Source organism: Botrytis byssoidea (genome assembly GCF_014898295.1).
Source record: "Botrytis byssoidea strain MUCL 94 chromosome Unknown BBYS_018, whole genome shotgun sequence".
Classification (NCBI taxonomy): Eukaryota; Fungi; Ascomycota; class Leotiomycetes; order Helotiales; family Sclerotiniaceae; genus Botrytis; species Botrytis byssoidea.
The window spans coordinates 712,032-730,043 of record NW_024065859.1 but is presented as its reverse complement, the minus strand read 5'-3'; the positions used below and the strand labels follow the sequence as shown (position 1 = coordinate 730,043).

Genomic DNA, 18,012 nt, shown 5'->3' with positions numbered 1-18,012 from the left:
CGCGAACACGTAAGAATCCAATCCAATCCGAATCCAATCCAATCCGAATCCAATCCAATCCAATCCGAATCCAATCCAATCCGAATCCAATCCAATCCGAATCCAATCCAAATCCAAATCCAAATCATTCGAGGGTGGGAATTTGAATCATTTGAAGTATATGAGGGAAGAGAAGCAACAGGAAACAGGAAGAGGAAAATGTTGATTTCATTTTAAAGTTAAGCGTGGAATTGGATTGGAATTGGAATTAGATTTGGATTCGAATGTAGAGAATGAAAAGAAAAGGAAAGTGAAAGTAAAAGACAAGAAAGATCAAAAGGGGAAAGAAAAGATATTTAAAAAACGAAGGGAAGAGGGAAGAGGGAAGAGAGGGAAGGGAAGGAGAGCAAAGTAAACATCATCTGACAAAAATTCCATATACACCATTTTGATGCTGTACAGATTCCATACAATTCTAAACCTTCCAATTCACATCATTCCCACCTAATAACTTCAAAATCAAAAATCAATCACAAAATCAAACTCCATATCCTCTGTAAAACACCCAAAATATCTATCCATGAACCATGTCCATAACCATAACCATAACGCTGATCCTATCTTATTCCATGCCATTCCATGTCATGCCATCCCGTATGTTGATCCCTCCCCCCTATCCTACCCTATCTCCCACCACCATCAAAATCAGACGCCCAAGGTATAATACAATGCATCATTTACACATTACCAATTCGGATTTTTGAAACCATACATATACCATCACTTGATAAATTTCGACCATGCGAAAGAGAAAGTAAGAAACCTTGGATCGTATCATGATCACTCTCCCTTTCCTACCCTTTTCTTTCAAAGAAAAGTTGGCCTCCACATAGTCCCATTCCGCGTTTAATTCGTCTGTGCCGATCCATGCCGTGCAATACTGAAACTCTTCGCTGAAGATGAAGCAGTCTGTTGATTTCAATCAACTTGGTAGAATGTAACGATGTCCTCATTCGATGAGTTCCATCCAAACCCCTCTCTCACCTAAACCCTTGGCCCCCCATTCCACCCCACTCACTCCCTGTTCCTTGTGCATCACCCCCTACATTATCAAAAATTCCGTCCAAATTCATCCCAGTACTATACACCATATTCTGAGGATTGAATCCTGTACCCCCTGCTCCACTGGTGTTCGTAGTTGCGTTTGTCCCGTGCATCATCCCACCCATGCCCCCTCCACCAACTCCTCCGTTTCCACCTCCAGGTACTGCCCCAGACATATCGAAACCGTGCTGAGCCTGCATCATATAAGGTGGTAACGGACCGAAAAGTTGTCCCTCCAAATCATCAAACATTCCATTTCCAGTCCCTGCTCCGCCACCCCCCATATACATTTGCTGCGCTCTGGTATTATCTATATCATTTTCCTGCTTCATAATTTGCGCATCGAATTCCATCATCGGTTGATTTGGATATGCAAAAGGATCTGTAGATGGGAACATCAATCCTGTAAGATATGGTATACTGTTATTGGCATTGAATTGGTTTTGTACACCATATTGTGGAATACTATGACTAGTCGAAGCTGTGCTTTCAGGAGTGCCAGCAGTGGACAAATCACTCGGTGATACGAGATCTTGAAACCCTTGTCGAAGATTTGGATTGGATGCTGTGTTCATGTGGAAGCGGTTGCTTAGATTTTGCATTGGAAGGCCACTGGTTTGGAGCGAGGTAGGGGTCTGAGGGAATGTCGTCGCGCGAGGTATTGGAGTGAAATGACTAGAATTTGGTCTTGGAATCTCGGGACTACTGTGGTGCGTCGGTTGAGTGGACGACGGTGCTGATCTCTTCTTCTTCGATGAAGCCGAAACGGAACGATTCTTTAACTTCTCTGGTAGTTGTTCAAACAGTGGCTAATTTGGGTTAGGTGAGTATTACATTGTGGAGTGGGGCACTAACCTTGAGAGTTTCAGAACATCTATCGGCAGCCATACTTCTCTGAGCAAGACCAATCAGAGCATCCTTTCCATCATTTGCGTCTGCCAAAATCTCTGCGGCTCCACTCTTATCGGGATTCTCAAGAACGTAGTATACCAAGGATATGACAGAAAAGAAGGTTGTGTACATGGTAAACCAATATGCCCCTACCAACAGACCTTGCTTCTTCATCTCTGCAGTAATATGAATGATATTGCGGGCTACACTGACACCAGCAGCTGCACATGCATATGATCGCTCATCAATGGTTTTCCCAGCACAGCTTTTTCCAGAGACATAATGAAGAAAGGGTCGATATAGCATCATTTGAACGTGCGCGTATGCTAGTCGTAGAAGTTGTTGTATACTATGTTGCCATTAGTAAATATTCATGACCACTCCAAGGTCTAGAACATTGGAGCAAATCTCGTATCCTGTATCAAAGTCTAGTGTCCTTGACTCACCGTGTTAATTCGGGTGGACCGTCACCTCCAGGACGTAGTCCCATAGGTAACATGTCCAGCCAATCTGCTAAATCCTTTTCAATTTCTCGAATTTTTGAGTGACTAATGGTATATGATGCTTTGCTGTTTCCTGAGATAGATTGTTCTAGACCCTTTATCGGATAGATGTGCTTAATAACCTTCGATGTAATACCCATAAGTCGAGTGTGAGCATTTGCAGCCACATACAATGACATCTTGCCAGGGGGCATAGGAAGTATCGCGTCCTTAGTTATGTATTCATCATCTACCTCAATTGGCATATCTTGGTCAATGTCATCGCTACTTAACATTATAGGAAATCCTAGAATAGCAGAAACATAGGTGTCAAGCTTTCGTATTATCCAGAATACTCGCTTTCTAGTTTCCCGCTCAATAGGATTGAAGTTGCCACTGAGACTACGGTGTAAGCCTATGCGCAACGCAGATCTCAGGGCAAGACCTATGTAAGAATAGCATATGCTCAAGTTTGATGTTGCTTGTAAGAACAGGATCATGAATATAATTGTTTGCAAAGACGTCATGTCGCGACAATCAGTGAGATCCATCATTTGCCGAGCGGCCTTGTAAAATTTGAATCTAATGAGATGTTAGTCTTGCAATATGTTGGAGACAAAGTAGCACCAAGATCTAAGCTTGTACTCATCCGTGAAGTTCGGGTAAGACGAAGCTACGGAGCTATATGCGAACTGTCGCTAGAAAGACTGCACTCACCCTTGATCCATACTACTTTTATACTTCTTTCCATTCGGGTCCGTGGAATTAGAGGGCTGTGACGAGAACATGCAACCCAAAGCTAAAGCCATATATAGTAACGGCAGGAATTTATGCTCCTCATCACCAAAACTGTCAGGTGGTAGATCGTATATCCTATTCAACATTTCATAAAAACTGGGTTCATGAACGAAACGTAAGAGACAACAAGCGCAATGCAATGAATCTTCACATAAAGACATGGCCACTTCTCGTGGGGGTAGATCCATTGTGTTGGGAAGACCAGAATCATAAGGGGAATCAGTAGATGATCTTGGGGATTCGAAAGTGGGCGGCATTTGCGCACGTGGTGGTTTGGGAAGCAAGTTGGGAGATCCGAGTAAACTACCAAATTGTTCACGTAAACGTTTAATGAAGACAGTTCCCGAGGAACCACCATGAAAGTCCCAGTTTCCACGTTCGTCAAGATCGAGTTGCCCTGTAGATTCTATCATTGATCGCAACTGCGCATCTTCTTCTGATAGCTGTGGCGGTTGTGGGGTCGCGCTTCGCATGGAGCTCGTGGTCGAAGGGGTCGTTGGCGCAACCTGTCGGTGTAGTAATGATGCAGCATCTATGTTTGGATCGTTCAGATTTATGTTTGGGAGATAAGCTTTTATAATGCTCTCTGCTCGTTGTAGACGAAGCTCCAACGATTCGACATACTGCGGCGCTGGGTTCCTTCTTCTATTTGAGGGCTGATCATATGTACAATCTGTTTTGGCACGTTGGTCAACGATGGATGTAAAAATACGTAAACCACAAACAGTATCGTACCATAACTATATACAGTGCAATGAGTACAAGGCTGCTTTCCATCACACTTTATTTTCTTCCTCCTACATTCATCACAAGCCCTTGTAACTCGTCTCCTCTTTTGCAAGGGCGCCGGACGTGGTTGCGATGAAGGCGCAGGCCAATCCTCTGCTGGCTCAAGGTCGGGCGATGATTGATTCGGACTGAGAGGAGTTTCTTGACTTGATTGAGTTTGAGCTGCGGGTTGCGATTGCGGCTGTTTGTCGGTTGATGTGCCTGACATCTTTGAAAGATTATAAGTAAGAAAATTGAAAAAGACTTCTTGAGTCGCAATCTCAATGAGAGAAAGGAAATGATGAATCAATTGTAACTTTCTATTATTCTGCTACGATTAATGGAATCACAAATCGGACTGGCCGAATGAGGTATTGGTAAGGAAGGTAGTGCTCGGGCAATTGACCCCTCTTATTCTGATTGAATAGTCTTGACGTTGACGCCCTCGGATATAAGGAAAAACTGGGCTGAACAAGAAGAGTCAATAGGAAAAGGGTAAGGCAAGGTAGTAGCAATTGACAAGAAATGTTCCGCTTGGCAGCGCAAGAGATGCAGATATTGAGGTCTTGGGAGGTCTGACAATGTATGGATGTATGTATGGATGTATGGATGTAAGAAAGTAATTAAGAGAGCGTGCGAGAGGTCGATCGTTTTCTTCTAGTGACTCGATGGAATTCTATTATGCATAAATTGCATGAAGTACCCAGTCTGCTGAATAATAGCATACCATTGGGGGAAAAAAAGGATATTTCTTCTTTCCTCTTCCTGTTATTCTTGCATAGGGACATGTAAGGAAAAGGTATGCGGACGTAAAGAAAATAATGGATGGAGCAATTGCCATTGTGCCATGGTTCAAGCGTTACTGTAATGAGATAACGACTAATAAAGAAAGGATGATTTCACCCGAATATGCAAGCAAGCAAGCAAGGCGGATCTTGCGGACATGAAAAGATGGGATGGGATTGGATCGAATTAATTGATTAATTGGGTATCCCGAGCTGCTCTCTCTTTTGGGTCTTTTGGGTCTTTTTTTTTTGGCTTTGAAATGGATTGGAAATATTGAAATAATTGGGTCCTTCATATGGTAGGAGGGACCAGTGAAGTGAGTGAAGGTAGGCGAGGTAGGCGAGGTAGGGTAGGTAGGGTAGGTATGATGGAGAAATGGAGAAGTGAAGATGGAAAAAGAAAGAAGAAGGAGAAAAGAAAGAAGAGGAAGAGGAAGAAGTGATTAAAGTGATTTATTACCTTTGTAGGTTACAACTATACCAAGGTCCAAGGTCGGTGGGTGGTGGATAGGTAGGTCGGTTGATGGTAGATACTAGGTAGGTAGGTAGGTAGGTATGAAGTAATAAATAGACATTTCCCCCCTTTGCTCTTTGAGTCCCTTCCCTCTTGGATTGTTGTGTTCTCGCCATTTGACGTTCATTGATGTGATAATAATTCAATAAAATAATCTATTCTGTACGGTACGGTACCTAGGTAAGTGCGAAGCAAATACAGTAAGAGTTCACGATCGACACTCAGTCTTTCTCAAATAGGTGAAGGTGTGCAAAGCTTAAAGGTGCAGAATAGTGGGGCAAAATGGAAAGATTTAAGAAAACGCCAGAACATCATTGCCAAGCCACTTGGAATCATTCGATAAGAGGTCCGCCGTCGAGCGGGATCATTAACCATTAAGTAATCATGAGCAGGGATCGTGAAGGGATGAATTCCGTATTCGCTCGATTAACCCAAGTTGGGTCACACCGTCACCGGACTATACCGCATACTTGTTAGGAGTCGAATTGTGAATGTCGGAACGTCGGGACTGATCGAGGCGAGGCGTGAGGAGAGGAGAGCATCATGTAAAATGAACGGGAGGGAAGAGAGAGCAGACGTTGAATGCTGTGAGGTATTTGTAATATGGCCATTCGCATGTGTGGGCGTGTACGGTGTCGACTCCGTATCTCCCTCCCTGGCTTTTCCAGCCTTGTGAGTTCAAGGATGTTCCATCTACTCCGTATTATCTGATGAGGGGTCCGAGGAGAAATGACAGAGATATCAATGGCAAAGTCTTGGCAAGGCGGAAGCTAGCGAGGATGCACATCTTGAATGACTCAAATTAATCCATCAGGTTAATTGCACTTATTCACATGCGGTGGATCATGGACGATATATGTAGATACCTAGGTAGGTACTATTATAGATGGACGAAGTAAGTTGCACAATAATAATAATGAGTCCTAGGTAGGTAGGTAGTCACGTGGTAGTCAATGTTTTCATCCGAACATAATACTCGACTCGTTTGAATCCGAGGGATAATCCGAATGTAACAATCACTCAATTAATAGTAAGACTTACCTACCTACCCACCTAGCACTTTTCATATTCCACCTCCACTTCCACTTTCACTTCCATTCCCATATCCAAATATCCATGGATATACTAGGTCCTAGTAGCCACTGCGAAATCCATTTTTGGTGTGTGCCACCGTGTGGGCTATTTTGTGAGTGTGGGGCCTACTTCCTATTCTGTACACTTGCATTTGGCAGATGACTTTCCTTTATCCAGATACCCAGGTAGGCAGTACTTTTCGAAATCCGACTAGCCAAGTAACCATTCAGAAGAAGAGATGCTCCCAACTACATTTGGAGATTTATCATGGCTTGGTATCCTCTTGTCCCTTTCTTTTTTTCTGATCCCACCCGAGCCACCTTATTAGTAGTATCTACCTAGTACTTAAGGTCATTCTCGTATCTGTACTGCATATCTCTCCTCGGGTCTACTTCAAGATATACCCGGGTAAGGCTGGGAGACCCATTGTCTTTTTGGGAAAAAATATAAAATTATGTCCGCACTCTTCTCTGTACAGTGTACATATCTCATATGCCGTTCATCACATCCGTGCTGTCCTGTTTTGCTCTTGGAAGGTCGACTCGACCCAGGTATCCTTGTTCAAATAATACGGCGTTTTCAGATGACTTGCATCAAGGCGTCATTTCCTGTGATCATTTCACTCTTTTCGCCCAACTCCAAATCCTTATCAATCTAATAATATAAAGTATTCAATCCAGCCAGGTAGTAGTAATAAGTATTGGGTGGGTGGGGAGATATGCTCACATCATTCATCACGTTCCAAGATACAAATAGATTTGCTTTGCTTTCCACCCATCAAATCCTCATCGTTTAACGCCATTCAACGCCCACCTGCATCCCCCGAGCCCCCCCCCACGACGAATCAAGCCACAAGCCACAACGCAAGTATCATGAGCCCAGCTGGAGAGTTTCTAGATTCTCCTTAGTGCCCGCATAAAAGGCGAATGAGGGGCAAAAATTGGAAAATGGAAGAATTTCAAGGTTGGAAGGAGGGGCATGGCCGCATTTGAGTGCGTCATACCTCAACGTACTCCGTACTCTGGTACCCTTCTTTGTCAATTGCATCAACTTTTACGAATAGCAAAACTTCAGAACCACACAAATGTCATATATCGTTGTCTTCATTGGCTCCATGGGCTTCAGTCCCTTCACATCCATGATATGAGACAATGAGCTTCATGGATTATAATTTTTGGTTTTCGTCTTGGTAAGGTAACTTTGGGTAAGGGAGAGAGAAAGAACGGAAGACATACAGAAAGAAAGAAAGAAAGACAGAAAAGATGTACAATATACATACAATACAGGATGCAATAAGAAAAGATCCATCCAATGCAATCCTTCTTTTATTTGGGTCTGGCTGTCAGAAAACCACAATAAGTGTCAATCTCTTACACACATGCTCATTTTCATTCTCATCAATTGGTCTATCAGATGTGCTCTCTGGGATTCTGACTTCACTACCCACACTCTACATAGTATAGTATGATGGGTTAGCAGGAAATATACCTTGGTAGTAAGTAACTTTACACTCTCATATGCTCGCTACTACTATTTAAACTTAAAAGAATCTATCTTCTTTCCAGTCCTCTTTTCATCTAGCATTTATTATTTTTTTATCCAATCGAGTTGCAAGATTTGTAAAATCTTAGATTGTACCTGAATTACCTACCCTGAATTGTTCTGGAAACGAACAACAAAGGAACCCTTTGACAACTTCACAAAGCTCTACTTGAGATACAGATTGCTTGAATTGGTTTGTCAGGTGTTTGGATCCTGTTATTATCATTTACAACTTCAATTGATAGATTTGATATAAAATATAACCAGCAAGATGACTTCCATGAAACCAATCTTCTGTGCTACCCACCCCAGAGCTTGCTCTACCGCATTCGAAAGAGTGAGTTCCCAATTGATTCCGCAGCTCTCTTGGCCAATTGACTAATGTATCTTTAGGTCTTTATGACTCGCGATGATGTCCTTGCCTGTGTTCACGAACCCTTTGGAGATGCATTCTACTTTGGTCCCGAGAGACTTAGCCCGAGATATGAAGATGATGAAGCCGCGCGCCAGGAGAGTGGTTTCGCAGATAGTACATATAAGACGATTTTCGAGAGAATTGAGAAAGAAGGCAAAGAGGTTAGAATTAAATCCGCTTCCACTGTTATCCCGGTTTTACTATTACATGGCTTTGATCCTCCAGGTATCTCGGAGCTCTCGAGATTAGTTTGGGTATAAGACAAGCGTCTGACACTATGGACTCTATTTTTTACTATTTGATACCCAACTATTCTCTACACCAAATTATCAGAGCTCGAGTCCCATCTTTTGTATTCCACGTCCTCTTTATCACTCTAAACTATCTCATGGAACATATATTTTTCATGCGCTCGAATTTGAATCCATATCAGCATGCATTGTTATTCTGATGAATCAGCAACTTACGCCAAAATAGGGAAAACGACTATTCATCAAAGACATCATTCACTACCTTGTACCTCCTCAAGGGAAACCAGCATCAATTGCTCCCTCGCTCGGAGGTAAAAGTGTCAAGAAGGGTGTCGGTACCAATGGCGAAACAAACGGAGTAAATGGGGCGTCAAATGGGGAAACCAATGGAGTTAACGGCCACACAAATGGTCATACCAATGGCCATACAAATGGACACACCAACGGACACTCTAACGGCACCACCGCCAAAGCCCCATATCCATACAACACCGTCGCCGAGCCTGGAAATCCCACTGTCGTCCCCGCAGAAATTCTCAAACAATTCCACTTCACCTTCCTCATCCGCCATCCCCGCTCCAGCATCCCCTCCTACTTCCGCTGCACCATTCCTCCCCTAGACAAAGTAACTGGCTTCTACAACTTCATGCCCGAGGAAGCTGGTTACGATGAACTCCGCCGCGTCTTCGATTTCCTACGTTCCAATAACCAAGTTGGTCCCCACATCGCCAGAACACCCGAGTCTGAGGCCGAGAATCTGAAAGATGAGGAAGTGAGTATTACGGTTATTGACGCAGATGATCTATTGGATAATCCAGAGGGTATCATTAAGGCGTATTGTCAAGAGGTGGGCTTGGAATATAATGCCAATATGTTGATTTGGGATACTGAGGAACATCACAAGAAAGCGCGAGAGGCGTTTGAGAAATGGAGGGGCTTTCATGATGATGCGATTAATTCTTCGAGTTTGAAGGCCAGGGAACATGTAAGTTTTTTTCATCTTTCCTTTCTACTTTTCCCTTCCTTTTACGGATTGAGTTAGATTGAAATGATAACGCAAATACTAACACATTACAATTAGAAAAAGAAACCCAAGACCGTAACTCAAGAAAACGAAGAATGGACCGAGAAATACGGTGCGGACGCGGCGAAAATTATTCGCGAAACGGTGGATGCGAATATTGAGGATTATGAATATCTGAAAAGTTTTGCGGTTAAGGTTTAGGGAGTTTCCTCTTTGGGAGAGGGGAGGGAGAAGATGGATTCTCAAGGCGGGAAAGGCGAATGGAAAAACGGAACAATAGATGGATGCACCATGAGAGTGATGAGAGTGGGCGGTTTGGTATTTGGAATGGGGTTGGTATGGGATTGGATGTGGGAGGATAGGATGATGGTTAGGAGATTATTTTTTTTGTGAATATATATGTGTTTGTGTATATATGTGTGTGCTTTGATATGATGTGATGTGAGATGGGATCGAGTATATGAAACATAAAGCCTGAGATGACAAGGGTGGAAGAGAAAGAAAGGAGATAGGAGAGATCTCGCTTGTGGTATTTATATATATATTCATTATTCTCTGTACTTCACAATTTGGTATAATTTGGTTTTGGTTTGGTTTGTTTTCTTTGGATATAAAAATGAGGAGAAGGAGAAGAAGAGGGAGAAGGAGTAGATAGAAACGATACTATTGTGTATATAAAAAATACAGTGTGTCATGTCATCCTTTTTCTATAGTGAATAGATGCCTACCTAGGTGTATATATATACCTATTTCTATCCATCTAGCATTTTTGGTTTGAAATTTAAACTTTGTATATATGTTCATATATGCATACCTAGTACATTGAGACAAGAAAGTAAATATGCAAATGCGGTGTGATGCGGCGTGATACTATGTGATTTTACAATGTATATCTACATCTACATCTACATCTCTCGCCCTTATCCTATCCCTACCTACATCGCAAACACAAATTCTCATCTTAAAGAATTTTAGTCGCAGGATTTTCTGTCTCTGTCACTGCATTTGATTTGTTTCCCAAACCCAATGGTTGAGCTCCCGCTCCCGCTGCAGATTCCAGCCTTAATTGCTGCGTCTCAACCGCATCAACCGCAGCAGCTTGCTCGCGCGAGAATTCATATTCCTGCGCCGAGCCGCCCGTCCTTTCCATCCATGCTAATTTTTCCAACTGTGCCTGTCTCTCCTGCGCCCAGTTGTCGGCGGGGGATTGTCTGATTCTTTGGGGGAGCACCTTGGGACCCTTGCCCATTGCGCGGTGTTTCTCCATGAGCGCTATGTGTTTTGCCCATCTCTCTTCTCTTGCTTTCATGATTCTTTCGTTCTCCTCTCTATTCTTCCTCTTCTTTTCTTCGTTGGCTTCCTTTATCGCTGCGCGCTGGGCTTTCCATTCCGCTTGTTTTTCGGTGCTCAGTGCTTGTCTTTTGAGGATGTCTCGGTTGTTTCGATCCCAAGGTAGAGTATCGTGGAGAACAGCTTCGCCCCAGATATCAGATCCTTCGCCTGCATAACTTGCGTCTGCCAGATCGCTCCATTTTACTTCTACGACGCCTTCCTTTCCAATTCCCTCGAGACCTATTCTTTCGCTTCCGTACCTGATATCTTTGAGAACAGCCGCCATGTCGGCGACGGTGTTAGCTTTTTGGTCGTTTATTTTGCGGGAGCGCAGTTTGGAGGTGAGATGGATTTTTGATTTTTGATAGTCGGATTCGCCCGGTTGGGGCTCGCGTTTGAAGAGGGGGGAGGAGGGGTCCCAGGAGTGTTCGTGCCGTTTGCGGTATTCGCGAAGTTTTTGGAAGGCGCTGAGGCCGGAGGAGGAACAGCCAGGTGGGAAGGTTATTAGGGCCATGGGATGCCAGTGGTCTTTGCGGAGGGCGGCAGGTCGGGTCTTTTTGCCATTGTAGGGGAGTTGGTGGAGGGAAGAGGTGTTCTGGTGGGGGGTTAGTGAGGGTTGGGGTGGAGGGGGCGGGGGCGGGGCAAAAATGAGAGGATTTGGGGCATTGAGTATGTTGGTATAAAGTAATTGAAAGGCAGAGAGACAATACGTACATCCATTCCCCTCGTGAGTGAGTAGACGACTTGATTCGTCCGTAAATGATTATAGACATATATCTGCTCTCCATGTTCCGGACGATTGGGTGGTTGTCTCGCCGTCACCGACTTCGTTGATGCATATCTGACACCCGCTGTCTTGCTGACCGAATTGCCGATGCAATTCCGAAGTGATGGGACACTCATGACTATCAAGAATGTCAATTGATTGACTGGAAATGCGGGCGACAGTAATAATTTCGATATGTTGAAAACCAAAATTGTCCTAGCGTCTTTGGCTTCATGGGTAAGTTGTTGCCTGGTTGAATTATGTAATATTGGGCTCCAAAATCAGGCCTCCAAAAAGAAACTTTTTTGTTGGTGCCCGGGCGGAAACCAGACGGATGCAAGCGAGCCAACTTTTTTGGTGTGTGGGGTCAAAAAACGTGTGGTTTGATGTTGACGTTTCTAGAAGGTACGAGGTGATCCTAGAAGCTCATAGGATGGTGCGAGTAATTTCGAGATATATCAAGTATTTACTATGGAATAGGTCATCGTATGGGTCTCATCTTTGAAGCTTCCTATATAAATGAGTGTTCTCTTTGTACTCGAGATATTTCTTTCCTCATCATCAAGAAATAAAATCACATTCAATTCGAATCACTCATTGAAATAATCATTTGCTTTATATAGAAATACTCTTGTATGCTGAAGCTCGGTACTAAACTCCGCAGCATAATAATACCTACAGAACTTATTACTTACGTTTGAAACCATACAACAACGAAAAACACACACATACAAATTGAACACACAATACCGCAATCATGTCTACATCTGACATGTCCTTTACCACTCGGGCGACGAAGTCCATAGAAGATGCCATGTCCAACGCAGAACAACATGGATCCTCTCAGCTTCTCCCCCTCCATCTCGCACTCGCCCTCCTCGATCCCTTACCCGACCTATCGAAAGACCAACAGCAGACTATGAACGCCTCTCATGGTCATGCTTCTCAATCACTATTCCGACAAGTAGTTGAGCGAGCCCATGGAGATCCACAAGCTCTCGATCGTTCACTGAAACGCGCTGTTGTTCGTCTACCCAGTCAAGATCCTCCACCAGAACAAGTTGCCGTTTCGCCTGCTTTCAATAAAGTTTTGAGGGCGGCGAAGGAATTGCAGAAGACACAGAAGGATTCTTTTATTGCGGTGGATCATTTGATTATCGCAGTTACTCAAGATGCGGCTGTTCAAACATGTTTGAAGGAAGCCAACATGCCGAATGCTAAGCTTCTGCAAGATGCAGTTTCGCAGATTCGGGGAACGAAAAGAGTCGATTCTAAGACGGCGGATGCAGAGGAGGATAATGAGAACTTGAAGAAATTTACGATCGATATGACGGCGATGGCTAGAGAGGGAAAGATTGATCCAGTTATTGGCAGAGAAGAAGAAATTCGCCGAGTCGTTAGAATTTTGTCGAGACGTACGAAGAACAATCCAGTCCTGATCGGTGAACCTGGTGTAGGAAAGACGACAGTTGTGGAGGGATTGGCTCAGCGAATTGTCAACGCTGATGTGCCGGACAATCTTGCTGCTTGCAAGCTTCTTTCTCTAGATGTCGGATCGATTATTGCTGGAAGTAAATACAGAGGAGAATTTGAAGAGAGGATGAAGGGTGTTTTGAAGGAGATTGAAGAATCCAAGGAAATGATAGTGCTTTTCGTCGATGAAATGCATCTTCTCATGGGTGCTGGCGCCAGTGGTGAAGGTGGAATGGATGCTGCGAACATGCTTAAACCTATGTTAGCACGTGGACAACTTCACTGTATTGGTGCTACCACTCTCAATGAATATCGAAAGTACATTGAAAAGGATGCAGCATTCGAACGTCGTTTCCAACAAGTTTTGGTTAAGGAACCATCTATTCCCGATACCATCTCTATTCTCCGTGGATTGAAGGAGAAATACGAAGTTCATCACGGAGTTACCATTGCAGATGGTGCTCTTGTTTCTGCGGCCACTTTGGCTGCTAGATACCTTACACAAAGGCGACTCCCAGATTCTGCTGTTGATCTTATTGATGAAGCAGCAGCAGCTGTTCGAGTTGCCCGAGAGTCACAACCTGAAATCATCGACTCCCTTGATCGAAGACACCGACAACTCGAGATTGAAATTCATGCTCTGTCTCGTGAAAAGGACGAAGCCTCGAAAGCTCGCTTGGCTCAGGCTAGGCAAGACGCTAGTAACGTTGAGGAAGAACTTAGACCTCTACGTGAGAAGTATGAAAGCGAAAGAAAGAGAGGCAAGGATATTCAAGAGGCTAAAGTCAAGCTTGACCAATTGAAGGTTAAGATGGATGAAGCAACTCGTCTTGGTGATACTAGCAAGGCTGCTGATCTCCAATACTATGCTATTCCAGAACAAGTAGCATTCATCAAGACTTTGGAGAAAGAGAAAAAGGCTGCTGATGCGGCTCTCAGCTCTTCCTCTAACCTCGATTCCGGTGGATCTCTCATCACTGATACTGTTGGTCCAGATCAAATTAACGAGATTGTTGCTCGATGGACTGGTATCCCTGTTCAAAGACTTAAGGCTACTGAGAAGGATAAGTTGTTAAACATGGAGAAGGTATTGGGGAAGATAGTTGTTGGCCAATCGGAAGCTGTGAAAGCGGTCTCAGATGCCATTCGACTTCAACGAGCAGGACTTTCGAATCCAAACTCGCCACCAAGTTTCCTGTTCTGTGGTCCATCTGGTACTGGTAAGACACTTCTTACCAAAGCTCTTGCCGATTTCCTCTTCGATGATGAAAAGTCTATGATCAGACTGGATATGTCCGAATATCAAGAACGACATGCACTTAGTCGTATGATTGGTGCACCACCTGGATATGTTGGACACGACGCCGGAGGACAACTTACCGAAGCCCTTCGTCGCAAACCCTTCTCTATCCTTCTCTTTGACGAGATCGAAAAAGCAGCAAAGGAGATTCTTACAGTTCTTCTTCAACTCATGGATGATGGTCGTATCACCGATGGCCAAGGACGTGTTATTGACGCTAGAAACTGTATAGTTGTCATGACATCCAATTTGGGAGCCGAATACCTCGATCGTCCTAATGCTGCTAACGGAAAAATCGATCCTACTACTCGTATGATGGTCGAACAAGCTCTTAAGGATTATTTCTTGCCGGAATTCTTGAATCGTATCAATGCTACAATTATCTTCAACCGTCTTACCAAGAAAGAAATCCGTTCGATTGTCGATGTTAGACTTGGAGAGATTCAAAAGAGACTACTGAATAATAGTAGAGATGTTCGCATCGATTGCTCTCCTGCGGTGAGAGATTATCTTGGTTCAGCAGGTTATAGTCCAGCATATGGTGCTAGACCTCTGGCAAGATTGATTGAGAAGGAGGTGTTGAATAGAATGGCGGTGTTGTTGTTGAGGGGAGCAATTAAGGATGGAGAGGTCGCAAGGGTTGTCATGAAAGATGGTAGAATTGAGGTTTTACCTAATCATCAGGGCAGTAGCGAGGAAGTCAGTAGTGAAGATGACATGGAAATAGATGAAGTGGATGCGAATGAAGCATTTGGCAGGAGGGGAGGAAATAGAGGGTACAGATATGAAGGGGATAGTGATGGAGATATGGATTTGTATCAGTAAAGGACTTGATATAAGGGGATAAATGGGTAATTCATGATGATGGTTAATGACTAGGGAATGAAATGGGCGTTGGGAGTTTGGAAATTAGGTCTAAAATCAGATTATGATCATCAAAGGAAATTAAATTTATTTTGAAGATACTAAGATTTTAAATTATCTATTGTGTTTGTGTGAAATATTGGAAGCAGTGATTGATCTTGTGGTTGGTGAAGTGAAACGTGATGGGAAATAAGAGATTAATTGCGGATGGCGGAGATTCTTGAAAACAGTAGCCTATTGGATAGAAGTGGAAGGAGCATGCTGTGGTGATGAGTTGGTATCAATTGTACTCTGTCCACTGTTTGGGGGAGCAGGAGAAAGGTATAGTGAGGAGGACAATGCTATTGCACATAGTTTCTATTTCTATTCATTTATTTACCTGTCTATCATCCTTTCACTAATCGCATATGGATAAGGATATCGTCTGAGATCGAAAAGTTACAAGTGAACCAAATACCAATTCGCCTAATTACTTTCTCATTTACTCTTTACCGCAGCTTGGGCTAGTACTTGTGGAGGATGGGTGGGAGCGTTGTATTTTAGTCCACCAGGGAGTCTGGATTCTACGCTGGGTGAGGATCTGAAGTGTGTAGTTTGTTAAGAGGGTTGTTATTGTTGGTTTTGATCTGTGAGGTTGGGGATTCAAAGGGTTTTGGGGAAAGTTGTGGAAGTTGGATGATTGAGTCGGGGTGCTGATGCTGAGGATGAGGATGAATGGATTGGAAATTTGAGGGTTGGAGGTAGAAGGGTTTGATTCTGCATTGGGTTGATTGGTTTGCTGATTGGTCTGGGGAAAGTTACAAGGGAATTGGAAATATCGGCGTGCTGTTGTGATTTATCCCGAGGAAGAGCAGGTAGATCTCGGTGTTGAACTTTTGAGAGGTAAGGACAAATGTGTGGATGGATTTGGACTTAGGGCACCCAATTGCCTGAGATGAAGTTCATTATAATTCAGAGCTGTTTTCTTTGCTGGGGATTGTTCTGAGATTGATTAGGATTTATGGGTGTATATTTCGTGGCTTGGAGGTCTTTAGTTGCTAAGATTGATCGACGAAAATGAGACAAGAATGACGGGGTTTTATCTTGATGTGGAATTTTCGCTCGAATGTTTGATGTACGGGAATTTTCTATCTGTATATGTCGGATGTTTTCAACAGTACGTTAGAGATGTCAGTTGTTTGGTCTGTGGTAATGAGTAAAGGGTATGCTTTTCCTGCTCCAAGCAGATTTGGTGATTTCAGCTTAGTTACAGAAGTCAATGATGTGAGTAAATATAAGTTCCTATCATTTCTTCCAAGGTGAGTCTTCGACAGAGAGAATACAGGATCCTGTGGTGTAATTATCGATTTTGCCAGATCTAGTTCCAGGAGTATGTCAATGGGTGAAAATACAGTGGAGGGAGTGTTTGCAAGTGGTGTGGAGCAAGAGTATGTATCATTCCCTGTGCTCCTATTGGGCTAACATCCAGTAAGGGCTTTGGTAGAGATGGCTTAGATAGATGTCTAATTCTTTAAGAGCTACTCAAATACCCGAAAAGAGACGTGAAGGGTTTAGTTAGAAGTAATAAGTCAAAGGGGGTGCAAACTTCACTTAATAACAGGATAAACCTGAGACCATTTCGATATATTTGAGCTTAGAGATGACATTCGCTTTACCCTATTGTGAGACATTTTTTGAGATAGTCTTCACATCTTGATTTTAAGAGAGGATGGCCGATAGTGACATTTCTTCATGCTAGCAAGATTGATTAGAAGAATGGAAAATGGTGCTGTGCGTCATTCTTACTATGAAGGAAGACTTGAGCATTCTCGATATACTAGATGACCTCGAAGCAACCTATTACTCGCGCTGGGAACATCAACTTAGATTTCGTCAACCACTAGGAGGGCTAAAATATCCAGGCTTACAGAGCTTAGAAATAGAGCTCCACAATCTTTGCTATTGTACGATTGAGAGCTATAGGCAATTCTCGTAATATAAGAAGGGATGGAGTCTTCTAATTGAATAGACGAGCTTATCCTCATTCCATTCATCGTACTACAAGGACCAATTGGAGCTTATAAGTGTCTGGAATAGTCAGAGAAGATCTTTGGAATAACTGAATCTAAAGCAATAAGTAACGAGCAACTACATGTAACTACAATGAATAAGGTGTTCCTTTCACCTTTCGTCTGTTGTACTGTCATGACATTGGATTGGCATGGTTAAAATTAGCGAGTCCATGCAAGCTTATCAGACAAGATTGATATCACGTGATAGATACTGTCTGTGCTCAAGCTGTATAGTTCCAATTTGTTCTTCTCAGCCCTGTCCACCCCACCACGGAACTTTGAAGTCGAATCGCCGATTGGACTATACCCGAACAACCATGAACACTAGTGGTACGGCTTCCACCCCTCTTGGTATGTAACCTTATAGCCTAATATCTCGATAAACAGCTCTTTCTAACCTCGAGAATCTATCAATAGCTACCTTACTCGAAGCTTCCCGCGAGAAAAGTAGAATCATTAAGGAACGCGACGAGACATACCTTCACTTGACCGGGGAGCGAAATAAGGACAATTGGACGCAACAAATAAAGGAAATTCTTATTCGACTTACACTATTGCAACAGGCAGCGCGCGCAATTACAGCACAGAGACCATAGATC

At 43.3% G+C, this 18,012-nt stretch overlaps 5 protein-coding genes across 5 annotated transcripts; 3 read left to right on the top strand and 2 right to left on the bottom strand.

Annotated features, from left to right (window-relative positions):
• Positions 1–35: 35 nt before the first annotated feature.
• EAE97_008591 (uncharacterized protein) lies at positions 36–5,445 on the bottom strand. Its single transcript, XM_038879106.1, has 5 exons — positions 3,990–5,445; positions 3,174–3,927; positions 2,421–3,038; positions 1,939–2,323; positions 36–1,892 (listed from the first exon to the last, which is right to left on the bottom strand). Exons 1-5 carry the CDS (start codon positions 4,249–4,251, stop codon positions 1,020–1,022), a joined length of 2,892 nt encoding a protein of 963 aa, XP_038730188.1. The 5' UTR covers positions 4,252–5,445; the 3' UTR covers positions 36–1,019.
• A 2,763-nt stretch (positions 5,446–8,208) lies between these two features.
• On the top strand, positions 8,209–9,828 carry EAE97_008590 (uncharacterized protein; the record flags this gene model as incomplete). The annotated part of the gene is made up of 4 exons (XM_038879105.1): positions 8,209–8,274; positions 8,331–8,513; positions 8,830–9,588; positions 9,685–9,828. The coding sequence occupies 4 exons, from the start codon at positions 8,209–8,211 to the stop codon at positions 9,826–9,828; spliced, it is 1,152 nt and encodes a 383-aa protein (XP_038730187.1).
• A 760-nt stretch (positions 9,829–10,588) lies between these two features.
• Positions 10,589–11,862, bottom strand: EAE97_008589 (uncharacterized protein; the record flags this gene model as incomplete). The annotated part of the gene is made up of 2 exons (XM_038879104.1): positions 10,589–11,554; positions 11,674–11,862. The coding sequence occupies 2 exons, from the start codon at positions 11,860–11,862 to the stop codon at positions 10,589–10,591; spliced, it is 1,155 nt and encodes a 384-aa protein (XP_038730186.1).
• Positions 11,863–12,482: 620 nt separating this feature from the next.
• Positions 12,483–15,323, top strand: EAE97_008588 (uncharacterized protein; the record flags this gene model as incomplete). The annotated part of the gene is made up of 1 exon (XM_038879103.1): positions 12,483–15,323. The coding sequence occupies one exon, from the start codon at positions 12,483–12,485 to the stop codon at positions 15,321–15,323; it is 2,841 nt and encodes a 946-aa protein (XP_038730185.1).
• A 2,407-nt stretch (positions 15,324–17,730) lies between these two features.
• Positions 17,731–18,009, top strand: EAE97_008587 (uncharacterized protein; the record flags this gene model as incomplete). Its single annotated transcript, XM_038879102.1, has 2 exons — positions 17,731–17,764; positions 17,831–18,009. The coding sequence occupies 2 exons, from the start codon at positions 17,731–17,733 to the stop codon at positions 18,007–18,009; spliced, it is 213 nt and encodes a 70-aa protein (XP_038730184.1).
• Between the last annotated feature and the right edge of the window lie 3 nt (positions 18,010–18,012).